This window comes from Hyperolius riggenbachi, chromosome 11, assembly GCF_040937935.1.
Source record: "Hyperolius riggenbachi isolate aHypRig1 chromosome 11, aHypRig1.pri, whole genome shotgun sequence".
Classification (NCBI taxonomy): Eukaryota; Metazoa; Chordata; class Amphibia; order Anura; family Hyperoliidae; genus Hyperolius; species Hyperolius riggenbachi.
Window position 1 is genome coordinate 49378649 of NC_090656.1, and position 25203 is coordinate 49403851.

The following is a 25203-nucleotide window of genomic DNA, read 5'->3' on the forward strand; positions in this document are numbered from 1 at the left end:
ATGCTCTGTACACACATTGCTGCTCCATGCTCTGTACACACATTGCTGCTCCATGCTCTGTACACACGCTGCTGCTCCATGGTCTATACACACGCTGCTGCTCCATGCTCTGTACACACACTGTTGTTCCATGCTCTGTACACACACTGTTGTTCCATGCTCTGTACACACACTGCTGTTCCATGCTCTGTACATACACTGCTGCTCCATGCTCTGTACACATGGTGCTGCTCCATGCCCTCTACACATGGTGCTGCTCCATGCTCTGTACACATGGTGCTGCTCCATGCTCTGTACACACGGTGCTGCTCCATGCTCTATACACACGCTGCTGCTCCATGCTCTGTACAAAGGCTGCTGCTCCATGCTCTGTACACACACTGATGCTCCATGCTCTGTACACGCTGCTGCTGCATGCTCTGTACACAGGCTGCTGCTCCATGCTCTGTACGCACACTGCTGCTCCATGCTCTGTACACACACTGCTGCTCCATGCTCTGTACACACACTGCTGCCCCATGCTCTGTACACACGCTGCTGCTCCATGCTCTGTATACACACTGCTGCTCCATGCTCTGTACACACACTGCTGCTCCATGCTCTGTACACACACTGCTGCCCCATGCTCTGTACACACACTGTTGTTTCATGCTCTGTACACACACTGTTGTTCCATGCTCTGTACAAACACTGTTGTTCCATGCTCTGTACACACACTGTTGTTCCATGCTCTGTACACACACTGCTGTTCCATGCTCTGTACATACACTGCTGCTCCATGCTCTGTACACATGCTGCTGCTCCATGCTCTGTACACACGCTGCTGCTCCATGCTCTGTACACACGCTGCTGCTCCATGCTCTGTATACACGCTGCTGCTCCATGCTCTGTACACACACTGCTGCTCCATGCTCTGTACACACACTGCTGCCCCATGCTCTGTACACACACTGCTGCTCCATGCTCTGTACACACACTGATGCTCCATGCTCTGTACACACACTGATGCTCCATGCTCTGTACACACACTGCTGTTCCATGCTCTGTACACACGGTGCTGCTCCATGCTCTGTACACACACTGCTGCTCCATGCTCTGTACACACACTGCTGCTCCATGCTCTGTACACACACTGCTGCTCCATGCTTTGTACACACACTGCTGCTCCATGCTTTGTACACACACTGCTGCTCCATGCTCTGTACAAAGGCTGCTGCTCCATGCTCTGTACACACACTGCTGCTCCATGCTCTGTACACACGCTGCTGCTCCATGCTCTGTACACACGCTGCTGCTCCATGCTCTGTACACACGCTGCTGCTCCATGCTCTGTACACACGCTGCTGCTCCATGCTCTGTGCACACGCTACTGCTCCATGCTCTGTGCACACGCTACTGCTCCATGCTCTGTACACACACTGCTGCTCCATGCTCTGTACACATGCTGCTGCTCCATGCTCTGTACACACGCTGCTGCTCCATGCTCTGTACACACGCTGCTGCTCCATGCTCTGTACACACGCTGCTGCCCCATGCTCTGTATACACGCTGCTGCTCCATGCTCTGTACACACGTTGCTGCTCCATGCTCTGTGCACACGCTACTGCTCCATGTTCTGTACACACACTGCTGCTCCATGCTCTGTACACATGCTGCTGCTCCATGCTCTGTACACACGCTGCTGCTCCATGCTCTGTACACACGCTGCTGCTCCATGCTCTGTACACATGGTGCTGCTGCCCCATGCTCTGTATACACGCTGCTGCTCCATGCTCTGTACACACACTGTTGTTCCATGCTCTGTACACACACTGTTGTTCCATGCTCTGTACACACACTGCTGTTCCATGCTCTGTACACACACTGCTGTTCCATGCTCTGTACATACACTGCTGCTCCATGCTCTGTACACATGGTGCTGCTCCATGCTCTGTACACATGGTGCTGCTCCATGCTCTGTACACATGGTGCTGCTCCATGCTCTGTACACATGGTGCTGCTCCATGCTCTGTACACATGGTGCTGCTCCATGCTCTGTACACACGGTGCTGCTCCATGCTCTGTACACACGGTGCTGCTCCATGCTCTGTACACACGCTGCTGCTCCATGCTCTGTACAAAGGCTGCTGCTCCATGCTCTGTGCACACACTGATGCTCCATGCTCTGTACACACGCTGCTGCTGCATGCTCTGTGCACAGGCTGCTGCTCCATGCTCTGTACACACGGTGCTGCTCCATGCTCTGTACAAAGGCTGCTGCTCCATGCTCTGTACACACACTGCTGCTCCATGCTCTGTACACACACTGCTGCTCCATGCTTTGTACACACACTGCTGCTCCATGCTCTGTACACACGGTGCTGCTCCATGCTCTGTACAAAGGCTGCTGCTCCATGCTCTGTATACACACTGCTGCTCCATACTCTGTACACATGGTGCTGCTCCATGCTCTGTACACATGGTGCTGCTCCATGCTCTGTACACATGGTGCTGCTCCATGCTCTGTACACATGGTGCTGCTCCATGCTCTGTACACACGGTGCTGCTCCATGCTCTGTACACACGCTGCTGCTCCATGCTCTGTACAAAGGCTGCTGCTCCATGCTCTGTGCACACACTGATGCTCCATGCTCTGTACACACGCTGCTGCTGCATGCTCTGTACACATGCTGCTGCTCCATGCTCTGTACACACGCTGCTGCTCCATGCTCTGTACACACGCTGCTGCTCTATGCTCTGTACACACGCTGCTGCCCCATGCTCTGTATACACGCTGCTGCTCCATGCTCTGTACACATGGTGCTGCTCCATGCTCTGTACAAAGGCTGCTGCTCCATGCTCTGTACACACGCTGCTGCTCCATGCTCTGTGCACACGCTGCTGCTCCATGCTCTGTACACACACTGCTGCTCCATGCTCTGTACACATGCTGCTGCTCCATGCTCTGTACACACGCTGCTGCTCCATGCTCTGTACACACGCTGCTGCTCTATGCTCTGTACACACGCTGCTGCCCCATGCTCTGTATACACGCTGCTGCTCCATGCTCTGTACACACAGTGCTGCTCCATGCTCTGTACACACACTGCTGCCCCATGCTCTGTACACACGCTGCTGCTCCATGCTCTGTACACGGGCTGCTGCTCCATGCTCTGTACACACACTGATGCTCCATGCTCTGTACATACACTGCTGCTCCATGCTCTGTACACACGCTGCTGCTCCATGCTCTGTACACACACTGCTGTTCCATGCTCTGTACACACGGTGCTGCTCCATGCTCTGTACAAAGGCTGCTGCTCCATGCTTTGTACACACACTGCTGCTCCATGCTCTGTACACACGCTGCTGCTCCATGCTCTGTACACGCGCTGCTGCTCCATGCTCTGTACACACGCTGCTGCTCCATGCTCTGTACACACGCTGCTGCTCCATGCTCTGTACACACGCTGCTGCTCCATGCTCTGTGCACACGCTGCTGCTCCATGCTCTGTACACACACTGCTGCTCCATCCAAAGTCAACTGTAGCAGGGAAAGAAAGGGGGCGGTGCTGTGAGCTGCAGGATACCTGCAGATATTCTGGTGTCTCAACTTGTGCCTGTCCCCAGACACTGCACCAGCCCTGGTCTGAGGGGGGATTCTGGGCAGCTGTAATCCCCCTGTGTTTGCCTATAACTGCCTATTGAGTGCGCTCTAGTGGCTGCCTCAAAAGCGCTGTGAGTCCAACAGGAGAAAGGTGCTATACAAATACTGGAATTATTATCTGGAATTATTATTATTATTATTAATACGGTATATGCAGCGCTGCCCGTAATTATTCATACCCCTGGCAAATTTTGACTTAAAGTTACTTTTATTCAACCAGCAAGTCATTTTTTGACAGGAAAGGACATAGGTGTCTCCTAAAAGATAATAAGACGATGTACGAGAGGCATTATTGTGGAACAAACCCACCTCCCACACACACACATTTCTCTGTTTTTATTTACATTTGAGTAAAAAATGTCCTGTCCAAAATTATTCATACCCTTCATAATCTGTCACAGTCAATGGGAAAATCCAAAGTTCTATACCATTCCAAATAGTCCAAGCTGTTCTAAAGCATCCTAATTACCCTGATTAATTGGGAACAGCTGTTTTAATCAACTCGACAGGGGAAAAACAGCAGCTCTCTGCAGTAGGTTTGTGGACAGTCATGGCTAAGACAAAGGAGCTCAGTGAGGACCTGCAACCAGTGGCGTAGCTAAGGAGCTATGGGCCCCGATGCAAGGTTTACATTGGGGCCCCCCAAGCACTATATACATAACAATTGATATGGCGCACCAAAACCTGCCAAAGACAACCACAGTGTCAGAAGTGCAAGAAAGGGATGGGGAACAGTTTGTTAATGATTACTACTAATAAAAGCATCTATAGAAGTGATTATTACCAGTACAGGACCAATAGAGAGCTAATTCTGTGGTTGAGAGTGGGCCCCACGGGGCCCCTCTGGCCCAAGGGCCCCGATGCGGTCGCTACCTCTGCACCCCCTATTGCTACGCCACTGCCTGCAACTATGCATTGTGGCTGCTCACAAGTCAGGAAAGGGCTACAAGGCCATTTCTAAATGTTTTCAAGTTCCAGTGGCTACAGTGCAAAGTATTATTAAAAAATACAAGACGTTCCGCACTGTGGAATATCTCAGAGGACTTTGTCGGAAGCCAAAAGTGACACCTGTGCTGACCAGGATGATAGTGAGAGAGGTGAAAAATAATCCAAGGATCACCACCAAGGCCATACTGGTGAATCTGGACTCTGCTGGTGGCAATGTCTCAAGGCAGACAATCCACACTGCTGTGTTCCATGGATGCAGACCAAGGAGGACACCACTTCTCCAGATAAGGCACACAAAAGCTTGCTTGGCCTTTGCAAAAGCTCATCTGGACAAAGAAGAAGACTTCTGGTCTTCTGTGTTATGGTCAGATGAAACAAAAATGTAATTGTTTGATAACAATGGTGTTACCTTTATTTGGCATAAAAAAGGAGAAGCCTTAAACCCAAAGGGCCTGATTCACAAAGCGGTGCTAACAGTTAGCACGCTGGTGAAAAGCCCTTTATCATGCCTAAACTCAGTTTAGGCATGATAAGTTTAGGTGTGATAAGTTTAGGTGTGATAAGTTTAGGCATGATAAGTTTAGGTGTGATAAGTTTAGGCATGATAAGTTTAAGCACCAACTGCGTTAGCACCGCAGTGCACAGCTGATCAAAAGTTTTGCGCTAGCAAAGTCTGGTGCACTTCGCATAGAGTTTAATGGCGCTGCTTTGCGTGCGGGACTTTGCACGCTATCTACACTTATCTAAACTTAGCATGCCTAAACTTATCACACCTAAACTTATCACACCTAAACTTATCACGCCTAAACTGTCTTTTCACCAGTGTGGTGCAAAGGTTATCATGCCTAAAGTCTTTTAGGCGTGATAACTGAGTTATCACCGCTCTGTGAATCAGGCCCCAAGAATACAATCCCCATTGTCAAACATGGTGGTGGGAACCCAATGCTTTGGGGCACCGGCGTAACCACCGGGGATGCGACCCCCTCAGCCGCAGAGCTGCCCGCCCGATTCTAGGACCCCCCAGCCAGGTTTGGAACTGGCCGCAGCGTCTAATAGACGCCGGGCCAGTTCATTCCCTGCAGCCGCAGTCTGTCTCCTGGGAGGCAGAGCAGGGCTACGGCAAGATGGCTGCCGAAGCCCTGCTCTGGAGACTAAGGGCCTGATTCACAAAGCGGTGCTAACAGTTAGCACGCTGGTGAAAAGCCCTTTATCACGCCTAAACTCAGTTTAGGCATGATAAGTTTAGGTGTGATAAGTTTAGGTGTGATAAGTTTAGGCATGATAAGTTTAGGTGTGATAAGTTTAGGCATGATAAGTTTAAGCACCAACTGCGTTAGCACCGCAGTGCACAGCTGATCAAAAGTTTTGCGCTAGCAAAGTCTGGTGCACTTCGCATAGAGTTTAATGGCACTGCTTTGCGTGTGGGACTTTGCACGCTATCTACACTTATCTAAACTTAGCATGCCTAAGCTTATCACACCTAAACTTATCACGCCTAAACTGGCTTTTCACCAGCGTGGTGCAATGGTTATCATGCCTAAAGTCTCTAACTGGGTTAGCACCGCTTTGTGAATCGAGCCCTATTTGTGTCTCCAGTACAGGGCTTCTGGAGCCATCTTGCCGTAGCCCCGCACTCTGCCTGTCAGCGCGGGAGATGTGCAGGAGGATCATCGGGGGATCTGAGGCCAGGAGAGACTTGTTTTTTTTTTTTACAGGTGCTGCCCACTGTACTATTTTCTGTTGACTGCTGCCCACATTGCGATTTTCTGGTGACTGCTGCCCACATTGCGATTTTTTTCTGGTGACTGCTGCCCACTGTACGATTTTCTGGTGACTGCTGCCCACATTGCGATTTTTCTGGTGAGTGCTGCCCACTGTACGATTTTCTGGTGACCGGTGCCCACTGTACGATTTTCTGGTGACCGCTGCCCACATTATGATTTTCTGGTGACTGCTGCCCACTGTACGATTTTCTGGTGAACGCTGCCCACATTGTGATTTTCTGTTGACTGCTGCCCACTGTACGATTTTCTGTTCACTGCTGCCCACATTACGATTTTCTGGTGACTGCTGCCCACTGTACGATTTTCTGGTTAACGCTGCCCACATTGCGATTTTCTATTGACTGCTGCCCACTGTACAATTTTCTGTTGACTGCTGCCCACATTGCGATTTTCTGGTGACTGCTGCTCACTGTAAGATTTTCTGGTGCCTGCTGCCCACTGTACGATTTTCTGGTGAACGCTGCCCACTGTACGATTTTCTGGTGAACACAGCCCTAATTGCGATTTTCTGGTGACTGCTGCCCACTGTACGATGTTCTAGTGAATGCTGCCCACATTGCAATTTTCTGATGACTGCTGCCCACTGTACAATTTTCTGGTGAACGCTGCCCACATTGCAATTTTCTGGTGACTGCTGCCCACTTTACAATTATTTTATGGTGAAATGCTGCCCACTTTACGATTATTTTATGGTAAAATGCTGCCCACTTTACGATTATTTTATGGTGAAATGCTGCCCACTTTGCGATTATTTTATGGTGAAATGCTGCCCACTTTACGATTATTTTATGGTGAAATGCTGCCCACTTTAGGATTAGTTTATGGTGAAATGCTGCCCACTTTACGATTAGTTTATGGTGAAATGCTACCCACTTTACGATTATTTTATGGCGAAATGCTGCCCACTTTACAATTAGTTTATGGTGAAATGTTGCCCACTTTACGATTAATTTCTGGTGAAATGCTGCCCACTTTACGATGAATTTCTGGTGCATTACGATTATTTTATGGTGAAACGCTGCCCCATTACAATTATTTTATAGTGAAACCCTGCCCCATTACAATTATTTTATAGTGAAACCCTGCCCCATTACAATTATTTGGTACCTATGGGGGGCATCCAAATTTTCGCAGGGGGGCCCAGTGATATCTAGTTACGCTCCTGCTTTGGGGGTATTTTTTCAGCCAATGGCCCAGGGAACCTAATCACAGTAAACGGCACCATGAAAAAAGAACAATACATGAGGATTCTCAACAACAACATCAGGCAGTCTACAGAGAAACTTGGCCTTGTTCACCAGAGCAATACATTGGGATTCTCAACAACAACATCAGGCAGTCTGCAGAGAAACTTGGCCTTGTTCAACAGAGGACATTTCAGCATGACAATGACCCAAAACACACAGCAACAGTGGTAAAGAAATGGTTAGCAAACAACAACATTAACGTTTTGGAGTCCTGACTTGAATCCAATTGAGAATCTGTGCAGGGCGCTAAAGATAAAGCTGATGGCAAGAAGACCCTCCAACCTGAAAGATTTGGAGCTCATCATTGCTAGAGATGAATGGGCACAAATACCTGTGGAGACATGCAAAAAGCTGGTCTGCAATTATAGCAATTATAGGAAGTGTTTGATTGTTGTAATAGCCAATAAAGGCTTTTCTATTGATTATTGAGAAGGGTATGAATGATTTTGGACTGGACACTTTTTGCTCAAATGTAAATAAAAGCTGAGAATTTTTTTTTCCACAATAATGCCTCTTGTACATTGTCTTATCTTTTGGGAGACACCTATGGCATTTCCAGTAAAAAAAATTACTCGCTGGTTGAATAAAAGTAACTTTGAATCAAAATTTATCAGGGGTATGAATAATTACGGGCAGCACTGTATATACCCTGATTCTGATTTTGTTTTTTTCATTTGTAATTTGCTCATTTTCAGATCAGGATGAGTGTCGGGATCCAGGAATATGTCGCAATGGACGCTGTGTAAACACTCCTGGTTCATTTTACTGCGAGTGTAGTTCTCCATGGACGCTGGACCCCCTACGAAGGCAATGCAATCCCCCAGACATACAGTCAGGTAACAAAGTCACTGTGCACAGATACTATCAATATTCTGTCATAGCCTAACATTTGGGTAACATTGTTCTACAGCCAAATGTATGGCTCATCTCACTAGGTGAGCCCTAACTTGTCTTTGCTCATAAGAAATTATGGGCTTGATTCACTAGGACAAATAGCACGCCTTATCAAAGTTAGCATGCCTTATCAGAGTAGCATAGCGAGTGCTACTAACCCGCAGGGACTCAGGGCAGGACGAGTGAAGCTCTCGTCATTGCTAAATAGCAGGCATAAAGGTCACAGTTCAAACTGCACCGTCCCCTCGGGGATGACTTTCCTGAACGTCCGTGCACAGCAGCTGTGGGTGAGAGCATGTGCGGTTTGGAAACATTAGCAACTGTGCATGCCCAGTATGCTTCAAACAGCAACTGCTACATACAGGTGTGCGGGAGCGTGCGCAAAGAGGGTGCGCTGAGTGAACCAACTGGGGCTACAATGGTGGTTGGGGGGGCATACGAAGAGGCCACAGAGCATCTGAAAGCCTAAATAATAAGCACGTAGCTATACCTGTTACATTTATTTTTTTCTTCAGGTTTACTTTAAATATGAACTCCACAATTCAAGAAACTGACCTGGACCCAAACTAATGCTAAACCCCAACCCTAATTCCAAATTCTGGGTGATGCCTAATTCTGACATCCCTTCCCATTCCCCTCCCATTTTTTAATTCATATCCTAAACCCCTATCTCCTTATCTTAGCTACCCTGTTCTCTTTACTTCCAGAACAGGGCTGCCTAACATAAAAGGGCAGACGGCACTGGCAGCCTGTCTAAACAATCAATGATGTTACCCTTCCCCTATACATATAAATAGGGAGAGCTTTAAAGTGAAGGACGGGGTGGGGGAGTGAATGTTTCATCATTATGGCTACATGTGTGAAATACAGTAAGGATGGAAGTCCCATCCCTCACCTTCCACTAGTTCCATTCACTGGACTGACATTAGTGATTACTTTGAGGGTCCGCCCCCTGCCATGTGACTCTTTTTCATCCTAACAATAATGTTGCTATAATGAGTACAGATGAAGAGTGTTTATTAAATTGACGTAGGTCTCCAGTGGTCATAAGGATAATTGTGTTTAACCGGTTCATCACCGCAGTCCGAAAATCTCATGCATCCGAGCAACGTTCACCTCCCATTCATTCGCCTATAACTTTATTGCTACTTATCACAATGAATTGATCTATATCTTGTTTTTTCCGCCACTAATTAGGCTTTCTTTGGGTAGTACATTTTGCTAAGAATTATTTTTTTCTAAATCTATTTTAACAGGAAGATTAAGAAAGAAATGAAAAAAAATCATTATTTCTCAGTTTTTGGCCATTATAGTTTGAAATTAATATACGCTACCGTAATTAAAACTCATGTATTTTATTTGCCCATCTGTCCCGGTTATTACACCATTTAAACGATGTCCCTATCACAATTTATGGTGCCGATATTTCATTTAGAAATAAAGGTGCAATTTTTCAATTTGCGTCCATCACTATTTATAAGCTTATAATTTTAAATAATATTATAACATATTCTCTTGACATGCATATTTAAAAAGTTCAGACCCTTGGGTAACTATTTATGTTGTTTTTGTTTTGTTTTTAATTGTATTTTTTATTTTTATTTTTAATTAAAAAAAAGTGTATGTGGGTAATTTTTGGTGTGGGAGGGAAACTGCTAATTTTAAATGTAAAATAATATTTTTTTTTTTATTAAAAATGTATGTGGGTGCAGTTTACTATCACAAGATGGCCACAGTGAAAAAGTCCTGGATGCGAACGATCTCGCATCCAGGAACTAAAATGCTGGGGAGAAGTTTCCTGGGGGCAGAAATAGCATCCAACTTACAGCATCTGAGCCTAATATAGCGCCGAAGACCATTAGCAGAGACAACGTAACACCTTGGTCAAACTTCAAAGAAATTGATGAAGAAGTCACATCAAGCATCCTCCTTCACGTCCGCCTAACTACCTGTGACCTGGATCCTGGCCCAACACAGTTCATGTTGAACTGCCCCGACCTGTTCGTACCGGTATTCCTCAAAATTGTTAACTGTTCCTTACAATCAGGGATATTTCCTGCTTTACTGAAGGAAGCAATCATCAGGCCTCTCCTCAAAAAACCCTCCCTGGACCCAGATGCAATGACCAGCTACAGACCAGTCTCTAACCATCACCTTTCTGGGCAAGCTAATTGAAAAGGCTGTATACCTCCAGCTACAAGCCAGAATCCTACAAAATAACAGTTATGACCCATTCCAGTCTGGCTTCAGGAAACACCACAGCACTGAAACTGCCCTCATCCAAATATGCAACCACCTGCTCATGGCAAGAGACAGAGGAGAGTGCTCGATCCTCATACTGCTAGACCTTTCTGCAGCCTTTGACACAGTTGACCATGACATCTTGATAAACAGGCTACAGGAATACTGCGGCATTGATGGCATAGTACTTTAGTGGTTCCAATCCTTCTTGAGTGGCAGAACCCACAAAGTGTCTATGGGGCCCTTCCTGTCCACCCCTGTAACACTTAAGTATGGGGTGCCCCAGGGCTCAATCCTCTCTCCCCTGCTTTTCACGATTTACATGCTACCGTTGGGAAAACTAATCCAAAAACATGGTCTGACATACCACTGCTATGCAGACGACACCCAACTATATCTTTCCTTCAAGCCTGGTGTGACAGACCCAACTCTAACTATAAACGCCTGCTTACGTGAACTACAGCAATGGATGAATGACAACTGGCTGAAACTAAATGCAGACAAAACTGAAGTCCTTCTGATTGGAGGGCAGAGCATGATAACAAAACAACTTAACTTGCAGTCCAGTCTTCACCACTGGGAATAGGAGGCACGGATCTACGCAGCTCTGATCATGTGCGTAGCCTGGGAGTTCTAATTGATGGGGATTTAAACTTCAGAACTCAAATCTCTGCTGTGGTGAAATCATCCTATTTTCACCTGAAGAACATTGCAAAAATCAAGCACCTCATACCCCCAGAAGATCTGCCAACCTTAGTCCACGCCTTCATCACATCCCGACTGGACTACTGCAATGCTCTCTACACTGGCCTTCCAAAAAAGGTCTTGTACCGCCTACAGCTGATACAGAATACTGCTGCCAGACTGCTAACCAACCAACCCCGTCACTGCCACATAATGCCAGTCCTGCATTCCCTTCACTGGCTACCTATAGAATAGAGGGTCCTATTCAAGATCGGCCTACTGACATTTAAATCCCTGAATAATCTAGGCCCTGGATACATGAAAGATATGTTACAGCTGCGTAGCAATCCCCGCATTCTCAGATCCACAGGTTCTAATAATCTAGTCATACCCAGAGTCCACTTGGAAACTTTTGGTCCCAGAGCCTTCTGTCATGCTGCCCCTACGTTTTGGAACTCCTTACCTCAACAGATCAGGACAGCTCCATCCCTGGACGTGTTTAAATCCAGACTGAAAACCCACCTGTTCAGTCTGGCATTTGCAGAAATATAACTTTTGTTGTGTGAATACTTCATCCTACTAATTACTGAATCTGAGAGAGCCTAAGCGCTTTGAGTCCTATGGGAGAAAAGCGCTATAGAAAGGTTATTGTATTGTATTGTAAATACCACGCTCTCTGGAGAGAAAGCGTCGGTATTTCTGCAGGGAAGTTAGATCGGTGAATGGGAATTATATTCCCATTCACTGATCGGGGGGCTAGCGGCGGGCAGCGGGAGCACGCGTGGGGGCGCGCCCGATCGCGCGTACCAGCCGGCGGCTGCAGCAGTGCCTATCTGGACGAGGAAGCTCGTCCAGATAGGCCGAACTGGAAGTATACATATTAGAAGAAATATTTTTTTGTAAAATACAGTTTTTAAATTGGTTGTTAAAGTTTTTTTTTAATCATTGTGTTTAATTTAAAAAATATTTTTCTTTGTGACTTTTTCTGTTTCAATGGTCAATGGGGTAGAGGGCATACATAACCCCTTTTCCTATTTACCTGGGTGCGAACACAGTGAATCCAGCGCAGGAGACTTGGGCGCAGCCGGCGCCACCATAGGCTGTAATAGAGATTACGGCTATAGCAGCGCACAGGGAGTAACTTCAGCGCTGTCAGAAGACGGAGCTGAAGTTACTTTTAAAACACTATAATTCAGCTGCCAGCGATTGCTGGAAGCCAAATTATTTCATTCCCCACCATCCATGGCAGCCTGGAGGGTGAATAGTATTTAACATGGCCGGGAACTTGTGCGGATTCCTCTCGTACGCCCTGGGTGGGAGTGAATATCCGGGATCCGCTTATTAAAGGGGGTCTCCAAATTCCACATAAACTTCCTCCATACTATTATCCCCACCTTCTATTGGGTACTGAAGGCATCCACCCCCCCCCCACCCCCCGGCAAGGGTTTTTTTCACCCTTTTTTTTTTTAGCATGTAGCTAGCCTAGCGCTAGCTACATGCTTTTCCCCTCCCTGCGGCATCCCCCCGTATGTTCCGATCGCCGCCGGCGCCGCTTGCCCATAAGGAAATCCCGTATTGAACCGGATTTCCTTGAGGGCTTCCTTCGTCGCCATGGCGATGAACGGAGTGACGTCATCGACGTCACAGGGAGTCCCTATCCACCCCATAGTGCAGCCTGGCGGCGATTGGCCAGGCTGCGCAAGGGGTATGCAGGGGGGGGGGGGCCTGTATCGACGGCGGGTAGCAGCGCATCGGCGGTGGCGATCAGACCAAACACGCAGCTAGCAAAGTGCTAGCTGCATGTTTGTAAAAGAAAAATTATGTAAATCGGCCCAGCAGGGCCTGAGCGGCACCCTCCGGCGGCTTACCCCGTGTGTGCTAAGGAGGTTAATGAGCCCCTTCCTCTGTAATGTTAGGACGAATAAGGCTTTGTGCCCCTCTTCTGCAGGGTACCCTCTACTATTATGGACCATGTGGTTGGTATCACTTAAAGGATACATTAGCTGAACGTAGCACAGTGTTCTCCCCAGAATTTCTTTCCTGCTGGGTGGCATGAAAAAATAGCCGGGTGGGGTGAGATGAGAGAATGCAGGGCTGGCACTTCTCTGCTTACTGCAGAGTAGGAGATGAGCAGATAACAACCGGGTGGTCACCAAAAATAGCCGGGTGGAGCACCCGCCTAAAAGAGCCTGGGGAGAACACTGGTAGCACATAAAGTTTTACTTGGGGCTTCGTCCAGCCCCTAGAAGTCTCTAAGTCCCTCGTCACAGTTCTGCTGTAATCCAGTCTTCTGCTTTTAACTCTGGAAAGGCCAATGACCCGGCCGGGTCAGCGGCTTTTGTGCTTGCGGGTCACCAACCGCTACGGAGGTGACAGCAGAAGACTGGTAAACAGCGTAACTGCGACAAAGGATACCCAGGTAAGTAAAACTTTATATGCTTTATATGCTGCATTCAGCTAATGTGTACTTTCAAGGGCTTCTGAGGGGAACAAGGGTTAAAAGATCTTTGTACTCGGGCAAGGTTGGTGGTCATGCCTCATTTTGGATACACTGCCCATTTGTGCAAACTGTCAAAGCTGTCATCAGTCATCGCACTGCACAGCCGGCCCCTCACCCATTTATTTGAAACATCTGTGAGCAGCCAGTAGCGTAATGAATGGTGCCGTTATTTTTCACAATCTTTTAACGCACGTAAACCCGTGGTGTAAGTATGGACATTGTTGATCAGAACATCATTTTAAAATCATGAACCCCATTTAAAGCAAATCTGAAGTCAGAAAAAAGGGTAGATACTAACCACAGCAGAGGGAAGCCTCTAAATGCTACAGAGGCTTCCCTGATCTTCCATGACCTCTCTGCTGGCAGCTGGGGCCATCTACCTATCCATGGCCTTGCTCTCTTCCATGAGTGTGGCCACACTGTGCAGCTGCCAATAGGGGTCACGTCTATGTAGTAGCATGCAGACATGCACGAGCAGCTCTGTGCTACTGTGCAGGTGTGGGATGTACTTTGCACCTGTGCCTGCTGATGAGGCTACCTGCTGCTAACTCGAGGGTACCTGCTGCTGATAACTTGAGGGTACCTTCTGCTGATAACTTGTGGGTACCTGCTGCAGATAACTCAAGGGTACCTGCTGCTGATAACTTGAGGGTACCAGCTGCTGCTAACTTGAGGGTACCTTCTGCTGATAACTTGTGGGTACCTGCTGCTGATAACTTGAGGGTACCTGCTGCTGCTAACTCGAGGGTACCTGCTGCTGATAACTTGAGGATACCTGCTGCTGATAGCTTGAGGGTACCTGCTAATAGGTTGAGGGTACCTGCTGATGATAATTCGAGGGTACCTGCTGATGGCTTTGAGGGTACCTGCTGATGATAACTTTGAGGGTACCTGCTGATGATAATTCGAGGGTACCTGCTGATGGCTTTGAGGGTACCTGCTGCTGATAACTTTGAGGGTACCTGTTGATAAGTTGAGGGTACCTGCTGATGATAAATTGAGTGTACCTGCTGCTGCTAACTTGAGGGTACCAGCTGATGATAACTTTGAGGGTACCTGCTGACGATAACTTGAGGGTACCTGCTGCTGATAACTTTGAGGGTACCTGCTGATGATATCTTTGAGGGTACTTGCTGATAATAACGAGGGTACCTGCTGATGATAACGTTGAGGGTACCTGCTGATGATAACTTGAGGGTACCTGCTGATGGTAACTCGAGGGTACCTGCTGCTGATAACTTTGAGGGTACCTGCTGATGATATCTTTGAGGGTACCTGCTGATGATAACTTGAGGGTACCTGCCGATGATAAGTTTGAGGGTACCTGCTGATGATAACTTGAGGGTACCTGCTGATGATAACTTTGAGGGTACCTGCTGATGATAATTCGAGGGTACCTGCTGATGATAACTTTGAGGGTACCTGCTGACGATAATTCAAGGGTACCTGCTGATGATAATTCAAGTGTACCTGCTGATGATATCTTTGAGGGTATCTGCTGATGATAACTTTGAGGGTACCTGCTGATGATAATTCAAGTGTATGTGCTGATGATATCTTAGAGGGTACCTGCTGATGATAACTTTGAGGGTACCTGCTGATGATAACTTTGAGGGTACCTGCTGATAACTTTGAGGGTACCTGCTGATAACTTTGAGGGTACCTGCTGATGATAACTTTGAGGGTATCTGCTGATGATAACTTTGAGGGTATCTGCTGATGATAACTTTGAGGGTACCTGCTGATGATAACTTTGAGGGTACCTGCTGATGATAACTTTGAGGGTACCTGCTGATGATAACTTTGAGGGTACCTGCTGATGATAATTCAAGTGTACCTGCTGATGATAATTCGAGGGTACTTGCTGATGATAATTTGAGGGTACCTGCTGATGATAACTTTTGATGTATAAGTATGTAATGAATCAATCTTATTTGCTGTAATAAAACTTCAGAGGGTTCTCCCTTAACTATATGTACCATAATTTGTTAAAATATAATATCTCGTTATTACAGATCGCACAGAAGCACTGGATATCTGCTGGAGGATGCGAGGGGTGGATGGCATTTGCTCTCTTGCCATGAATGGCCCCCAACTATCGCTCAATGAATGTTGCTGTAGACAAGGTCAGGGGTGGGGCCATAGATGTCTCTCCTGCCCCTTGAGGCACGGTAAGAAGACAAAGCAACCAGATTCATTCAACAGTAGTTCTAATAAAAATGCATAATGTTATGTTCTCTGGCCAGTGGCCAGATATTTTTAATCAAAATCAGCAGAGGAGCAATAGCTACAGAGCAATATACTAATACTAAGGATCAGGATCCTACTGAGGCTTCCCCCGTCCTCTTCAGCCCCTGCATCCAGCGCTGACAGCCCCCCAACTCCACGTTTGGCAGTATTTACCTGTTGGACTCTAGGACAGGCGTAGTAGAAGCTTTCTGATCGGGCTCTAGCAGAAATAGTTGAACCTCATCAGGTCCGCTCTACTGCACAGGTGACTCGCGCCTATGCGGTAGAGCTGACCCAATCGAGCTCCGCTATTTCCGCCGGGCAGAGGATTACTGGTAATATTATTATTATCTAATTGATCCTGCTTTCTATCCAGCAAAGAGGAAGTCTGGTAAAGCTCTCTGCCTCACACTGTGCCCCAGCGTTTTCCTTGATAGCAATGTGTATAAAATGCTAGAGCAGGGCTGGGCAAACTTTGCATGGCATGGGCCGCATGCCTACACATCCTTCCCTCCCTGCAGAGTCATGAGAGGAAGGTAACCAAGGGTTAACACTAATCTACTCGCCACTTCCTGCGTTGGTCTCCTGCCATCCTGACAGTGTGTCACGTACTGCCCTGTGGCCATGGAGACCCAACGCAGGAAGTGCCAAGTAGGTGAGTGTTAACCCTCAGTTTCCTTCTGCTCACAAAGGTAGGGAGTAGAGGAATCCGGCCGCCCAGTGCTGTCGTTTTCCAAAAGCAGTTCTAGAGCATAATAGGGCAATCACAGCAATACAATCATTAGAACTAGGATTCCTCCACCTTGTAACTGCACTCTTGTGCAGTACCTAAGCACATCTGAGCCGTGTGAGAGCACTGCACGTCACTGACAAGCCCCCCAACCGCCACGAATCCTGCGGGTTGGGGGGGCTCTCCCGATATAGGAAAAATTATTGTAAGAGTTGCACACCTACTGCAGATATCTATCAACCACTAATATCTCAGTATCTCGTAAACCTGGGTGCTGTGTCAAAAGGACACTAATCTAATCAAACACATGGACATGCACACCATGCCAATTTAGTATGCAATTCAATTTGTATTCAAATAAGTATACATAAAAAGTGTTGACAAGCATGTATCACACAAATAGTACAAAGTCTATACAGAAGTATACAAACAGTGTAACAAAGACAGGATACTAACAGTGCAAAATTGCCATAAATACATAATGAGTGCCTGGACACCAAGCCTAAATATGCCGTATTGCAGAAAGATCAATGCCTCTTGAGGCTTAAGAGTCCTATTGCAGACTGTGCAAATAATGGTGTGAACCAGGACACAATGAATTCCAAATCAGCCTCACACCTCCCGGTTAGTTAAAGTGGCCAACAAAATTCTTGTTTATGTTGGCAAAATGTTGGTCTTATATTAAGTTGCAAATCGTGAGGAATGCAATTAGCATTGAGGTAGTCAATAAGCGTCTGGACACAAAACTGCAACACTTTTCTCCAAATTTCTAAAAACTGATTACTGCACCATATGTATTTTATTGGCAAGTAGAGGTGAATTGATCAGCACCAAATGGATTGGCAACGTTGGGGGTAACAGGTGTGGCAGCTGTGCCTCCAGACTGAAGTAACATCAACGTAACATCAAAAGTTACTCTTGCCTCTGATGAAGCGGGTCATAGCCTGTGAAACGGCTGTCACGCCTACACTTTGCAATTGTCTGTCGGATTTGTTGAGGATGTATTAAAGGCGTCATTTGATTTGAACTTCCTGGAGTTGGTGCCCAGATTCTTTGCTTCTTTTCATACACCATATGTATTTTATTTAGTGCTATTTATAATGATTAATATATCACTTGAAGCCGTACTGTAGATTTTAGGCAATATTAAACTGTGAAAATCAGCCTGGACTGTTTATTTTGTTTTTCTTTTAATTTCAATTATTTTTTCTTTCAGCTCTGGCATGTTCGGTTTCTCACAGTGGTGCCAATTCATTCTGGGAGTATAGCTCCCATCATGTCAAGAAGTCTCGAAGGGGTAATTTATTTTATCTTCTGTTTCTATCGCATTTTTCTTTTTAAGTGACACTGAACCAAAAAAAAAAAAATTATGATACAATGAATTGTGAAGTACAGATAAATAGGTCATTAGTAGCCAAAAAAAAGTCTCTTGTTTTTATTTTCAGTTATATAGCTTTTATTTATTTATTTATTTTATAACATTGCATCATTCTGTCACATTTCCAATTACAAACCACACACTGTATTTTAAACTATGAAACATAGCAGAGCTAATGACCGTTTGAACTCCCTTGCAGTAAAACCTTACCTGAAGCTGCCTCTCACTGTTTCTTTGATGTACTGTATAAGTGCTTCAGAAAACAAGACTCCAACCAAAGTTGAAAGCTCAGAGAAGCTCTTTTGCATCGATAACAACTGAAGTTTCTTAACTCTTCCTGTACTGGAAACAATATGAGACTCATATCTTTGCTACTAATGTTATATTTATTAGCTATACTACACATACAATTCATTATACCACAAGTTTATTTTCACTTCAGATTCCCTTTAAGTTCGCTTTGATTTACGATTCCGTAGTGTTGTGTTCAGTAATCACTGATGCAGAATAACTGGAACTGGGTTTATTTATTGTTTCTGCAGCTCTGCAAACATCAAACCATGCTTTGCTTTGTATATCCAGCGCACACAGACAGGCAGGACTTCATGCACATTTCTTAGGCAGTTTTTGTGGTATTCACTAATAAGGAGCTTTGAAAAACTGACAGTGGTGGATAAGATGTATCCCTTTTCCACGCCCTTTTTCTATCATGTGACGCAGCGTAACCAATGATGTGGCAAAGGAGATTTTCCCGTCAGCATCTCCTGAATAGCAAAAGTGGGAGAATTTGTCATCAGCTGCATAACACAGCTCCCTGCCCAGTAGAATGTGAGCTCTGCTACGATGTCCTGGAAATGTCAGTTGCAGACCAAAGTTAAAAATACAATTAGGCTGAGTTCCCACTTAAAAGGTGTTCAATTCTGTCTTGTCATTTGTTGGACAGCTGGCATCAGTTGTGTCTCAGTCTTCTATGGCTTGGTTTACACGTAAATCTGTACTTGTCCGGTCCAATCCTGTCCTGTCCAGTTTTGCATCAGTTTGGTATGAGTTTTTTATGACTTGGTTCACACATAAAATGTATACATTTTCGGTCCATTTTTGTCCTGTCAGCTTTGTATCAGTTTTCAATGGATGTATTCACACATAAAGGGTGTACAGTTTCAATCCTGCCAGATAAAACTGATGGAAAACTCATGGAAAACAGGACAGGAAAGAACTGGACCAAAAATGTACAAATGCGAACCTAGATTATAGATTTTATTAAGTTATATTAATTAAAGTTGCCATGTGCAAGGGGCACATGTCAATGTTACTGTCACTTACACAGACTACGTAGCACTCATTGCGCAAATAGCACAACCCGTGTTATCTGAGTAACACTCATGTTACCCCAGCAACGCCCAGCAATAGCTAGATATGTTGTTCTAATTGAACTACATGTGCTACGTAGAGTGGGGCCGAACCGGGTTCGCGAACTTCCGCGTAAGGTTCGGTTCGCGTAAAAGTTCGCGAACCGCAATAGACTTCAATGGGGATGCGAACTTTGAAAAAAAAAATTATGCTGGCCACAAAAGTGATGGAAAAGATGTTTCAAGGGGTCTAACACCTGGACCCCCAGGTGGAGGAGTGGGATACATGCCAAAAGTCCCCGGGAAAAATCTGGATTTGACGCAAAGCAGCGTTTTAAGGGCAGAAATCACATTGAATGCTAAATGACAGGCCTAAAGTGCTTTAAAACATCTTGCATGTGTATACATCAATCAGGTAGTGTAAATAAGGTACTGCTTCACACTGACACACCAAACTCACCATGTAACGCACCGCAAACAGCTGTTTGTGTAGTGACGGCCGTGCTGGACTGGTGCGCACCATGGCGAGAGTGCAGGTTTTGGTGGCTTTACAGCCCATATGGTCGCCTGGCTGATGAACAGAACAGGTATGCAGTGGCGGGTTCACTGAACAGAACAGGTATGCAGTGGTGGGTTCACAGAACAGGTATGCAGTGGCAGGTTCACTGAACAGGTATACAGTGGCGGGTTCACTGAACACAACAGGTATGCAGTGGCAGGTTCACTGAACAGGAATACAGTGGCGGGTTCACTGAACAGAACAGGTATGCAGTGGCGGGTTCACTGAACAGAACAGGTATGCAGTGGCGGGTTCACTGAACAGGTATGCAGTGGTGGGTTCACTGAACAGGTATGCAGTGGTGGGTTCACTGAACAGGTATGCAGTGGTGGGTTCACAGAACAGGTATGCAGTGGTGGGTTCACAGAACAGGTATGCAGTGGCAGGTTCACTGAACAGGTATGCAGTGGTGGGTTCACAGTGCAGGTATGCAGTGGTGGGTTCACAGAACAGGTATGCAGTGGCAGGTTCACTGAACAGGTATGCAGTGGTGGGTTCACTGAACAGGTATGCAGTGGTGGGTTCACTGAACAGGTATGCAGTGGTGGGTTCACTGAACAGGTATGCAGTGGTGGGTTCACAGTACAGGTATGCAGTGGTGGGTTCACAGAACAGGTATGCAGTGGCAGGTTCACTGAACAGGTATGCAGTGGTGGGTTCACAGTACAGGTATGCAGTGGTGGGTTCACAGAACAGGTATGCAGTGGCAGGTTCACTGAACAGGTATGCAGTGGTGGGTTCACAGTACAGGTATGCAGTGGTGGGTTCACAGAACAGGTATGCAGTGGCAGGTTCACTGAACAGGTATGCAGGTATCCAGTGGGCTCACTGAACAGAACAGGTATGGTGGGCTCACTGAACAGAACAGGTATGCAGCCAGGAACAAGCTAAGCCTAACTAATCTTTCCCTATGAGAGACAGTCTGCAGCAGCTCGCCCTACTCTCACTAACGCAGGCACACGAGTGAGCGTAATGGTTGCTGCTGCCTGCCTTTTATTAGGGGGGGGAGTGGCTCCAGGGGCTAGTGTAGCCTAATTGGCTACACTGGGCCTGCTGACTGTGATGTAGAGGGTCAAAGTTGACCCTCATGGTGCATTATGGGGCGAACCGAACTTCCGCAAAAGTTCGCCTGCGGGACGCGAACGCGAACCACTGAAGTTCGCATGGAACCGTTCGCAGGCGAACCGTTCGGCCCAACTCTACTGCTACGTAGTCTGTGTAAGTGATGGTAAAATTGCCTCCCTGTGCTTAGCAGCTTTACTAAAATATATTGAAATGTGGCCTCTTGAACCATGTCAGCAAAAACCTTTCAGCTTGTAGCTGACGAGAAAGTTTTCTAGCTTTGTGTGTAAAGGCATGTGTGAAGTGCCTACAGGCACATTATTATTCCTTTATACCCTTGCAAGCCAGGCAAGCATCCAGAACCCTTTCCTTACAGCACACATTGGCCTTGATTCATAAACAGCTGTGCAATAAAAAAAAATCAGGTTGTTAAAATACCGCATTCGGTATTTTAGACTTTTGTCTCCTAATTCATAAAAATTTTCACAGGTGTGATAGAAGTTTGGTAATTTACTGAAGCCCATTGACAATATCCTGTAAGGTAACAACAAAGCAGTGTGGAGCTGTCTCTGTGTTGCTACAAGCTGTTCCTGCAGTGAGGGCAATACAATAGGAAGTGGCATCCTGACATCCCTTTAGAATGTACATGTTTGTTATAACTGCCTCTGCTCGCTCTGAATCTGTCCATTAGTCTTTATTAACATTTTATTTAATATCAACAGCTTAGATCAACGCCAAGAAACTTTAAACATGCCATGCTTAGGTGATTTCCCCACTAGTTCCTCCACATCTTTAAACAGGAACTTAAAGGGTTAAACAGCCGAAGGGCCTCAGGGGAAACCTCTTTTGCTCCATTCTCTCTGCTCGCTGCCTGGGGGGTAGAAAGGTTTGTTCTTTCTGAGAAGCCTTCGCAACCTATCAACATCCGATCCGCGGGACTTGCAGGAGACAGGGACTGTTTCTATTGGCTCTCTGCTCCTGTCAGTCATAGCGCTCTCTGCTTCTGTGAGTCATGGCTCTGCACAGTCTCCTCACTGTTTACACTACATCAGAGCTTCCCTTAATGTTCCTGGGCATTACTGCATGTTCTAGTCTTTATGAATTAACATTTGTTGAGGTTTTTACCACACAAGTCAGTCATTTACCTTACTGCTCGGTAATTTCAGCTTGCCATGCTGTAACAGCCTTTATGAATTGACATTTTCCTAAGTGCTCTGTAAAGTCAGCTGTTTTCTGCATTACCGGATGTGGTAATACTTTATGAATTGAGGCCATTATAGCTTGTTAATATTAACAAGCTTAATTTATCCAACCTGTGTATCAGAAATACCCTACAAGCAGAGTTGCATGGTGCATGAGAATTGGTTAGAACAGTAAACAACTAGCTTTAGAGAAACAAACATCATTTAATATTATCAGTTAAATATCTGTACTTTGTGCCCTGGCCCCATATGCAATTAATCTTTTCTCCTGAGTTTTCTCTTAGGTGATATTTTTTGTCAATAAAATGCCCTTTAAGGCACCAGCAAGCAAGAGAATACTCCAAATATTTTTGATAGTGCTTCTTCTCCTACTTTTTGCTACCTTTTCAATTGTAAACCGCTAAAAAGCTATTTTAAAAATGCAGGAGATAAAGTTAATTGCATAAGGGACCCAGGGGTGTACCTAGGAAATTTGACACCCGGTGCTGATTATTTACAGATAACCCCCCCCCCCAGCGTGTTGCTGCAAATTCTGGGGGATTTGGGGGAAAAAGGAGTCCTCAGCATGTGGACGGAGCTAACTGTTATGAAACTCTGTACTCTATGCAGGGCTGCAGAAGATGTCGGTGCTATATAATACACAATAATAATATGGTAGGACATTAGTCTATGACTATGGTATGATTAGATTGTGAGCTCCTCTGAGGGCAATCAGAAGAGGAGGGCATACAAAAGAGGGTGGTGTATAGGAGGAGGGGGGATAAAGAGGTAGAGGCACAAGACAGAAAGCCTGGTGGGAGAGGAGAAATGGCAGAAGTCGACTGTCAGCACCTGCATCACTGGCTTCTGCAACAGCAGACTGCCCTGCATTTTTGATTAATTACTCTGTTCAGGATAAATAATCAATAGTGTAGGGCATTCTGGTATTACAGGCAGCAGCCAGTGCACATGGCTACTAATGACAGGCAACTTCTGAAGCACTAAACACATCCTGCCCTCTCTCCCTGCTAATGTCCCAGCTGCAGCACAGCAATCATTTTCTCTACTCACCCTGCTGCTCTTCACATTCACACACTGCAGGCTGTGTGTATAGAGCGAGGAGACACATTGCACACGGGACAGGAAGGGGGGAGTGCTACATCTAGTGCAGGAAGTAGTACAGTCCCCTGCACTGCCTGCTGCTATTTTCCTGAATGTTGCCCAAACTATGAAAAAAGGTCGTACGTGGAAGAATACAGTGGCTGAGCACCACAATGGCACCCCTAGCCATGGCCACACCCTGTGCTGTGAGCACCTGCAGCCTTATGGTAGGTACGCCACTGATGGGTCCTGATGTAAAAAGTATGTATTACTCTAATCTTGTCACTCGTTACTGAGTTTAAGTTTACTATTTTTGTTTTTCTCCTTATGTGTAGATGGAGACAGTTCAGAAGAAGAGTCAAATGAGTGTCCTTGTGTGAATGGTCGTTGTGTGAAAGGACCACATGGGTATACATGTGAGTGCCAAGGAGGCTTTCAGCTGGACATCACTCGGACCCGATGCAACGGTGAGCCAAAATCCTTAGAGAAACTATTTTTGATTATTATATCAATTTATTTTTATAGTATGGCAGCCTCGGCTCTTGCCTTTCAGACATCCCACCCCTCCATCCTTTCAGAAATTGTGTGAGCCAAAACCAATTACTGGTACAACCCCCTGTTTGTACTTGGCGAAATAAATGATTCTGATTCTGATTGATCTGAACTAACACACACTGAACATGTGTATGCTAATTCAGCATTTACAGCCAATTGATAACCAATTAGGAAAAGGATCAAAAAACGTGTTGTTTGAAAAGTAGGCCATGGTTTGTGTGTACTAGACCTAAAAGTTTCTATTTATTCCTATGGACTTTTATCATGTCATAATAGACAGTTCATATTCAACTATTATTTCAAGTCTGTACATAGCTATAAAATCCACAGCATTAGGAAAGCTTGCTGCATGCCAGGTACAGTGATGGTCATTTCTATGAGAATTCATGGAGAAGCATGTGATTTGTTTGATCAGCTGATAGATTTGCAAAGCTCTGATTTGCTGTGATCACATCCTGCTATAGCACATGATCACGATTCAAATTCCCTAAGTACAGATGGACCAAGATGTCCTTCTGCCACTGATTCTGGTTCAAAAGTGGGTTCATGCTTCCATCTGCTGAAAAGCTTTATGGAGATGAAGATTAGATTTTTCAGCGCGACCTGGCACCTGCTCACAGTGCCCAAACCACTGGTAAATGGTTTACTGACCATGGTATTACTGTGCTCAATTAGCCTGCCAACTCTCCTGACCTGAACCCCATAGAGAATCTGTGGGATATTGTGAAGAGAAAGTTGAGAGACGCAAGACCCAACACTCTGGATGAGCTTAAGGCCGCTATCGAAGCATCCTGGGCCTCCATAACACCTGAGCATTGCCACAGGCTGATTGCCTCCATGCCACACCGCATTGAATCAGTCATTTCTGCAAAAGGATTCCCGACCAAGTATTGAGTGCATAACTGAACATAATTATTTGAAGGTTGACTTTTTTTGTTTTAAAAACACTTTTCTTTTATTGGTCGGATGAAATATGCAAATTTTTTGAGATAGGAAATTTGGGTTTTCATGAGCTGTATGCCAAAATCATCAGTATTAAAACAATAAAAGGCTTGAACTACTTCAGTTGTGTGTAATGAATCTAAAATATATGAAAGTCTAATGTTTATTAGTAC

At 45.8% G+C, this 25203-nt stretch overlaps 1 protein-coding gene across 1 annotated transcript in view; it reads left to right on the top strand.

The window, feature by feature from the left end:
• The window catches only part of LTBP3 (latent transforming growth factor beta binding protein 3), a 155392-nt gene that overhangs the window by 124450 nt on the left and 5739 nt on the right, over window positions 1-25203 (top strand). The window contains exons 21-24 of the mRNA XM_068260461.1: window positions 8321-8461; window positions 15960-16115; window positions 18120-18200; window positions 23869-24000. Coding sequence (XP_068116562.1) covers window positions 8321-8461; window positions 15960-16115; window positions 18120-18200; window positions 23869-24000 — 510 coding nt within the window. The remainder of the gene's footprint in view (window positions 1-8320; window positions 8462-15959; window positions 16116-18119; window positions 18201-23868; window positions 24001-25203) is intronic.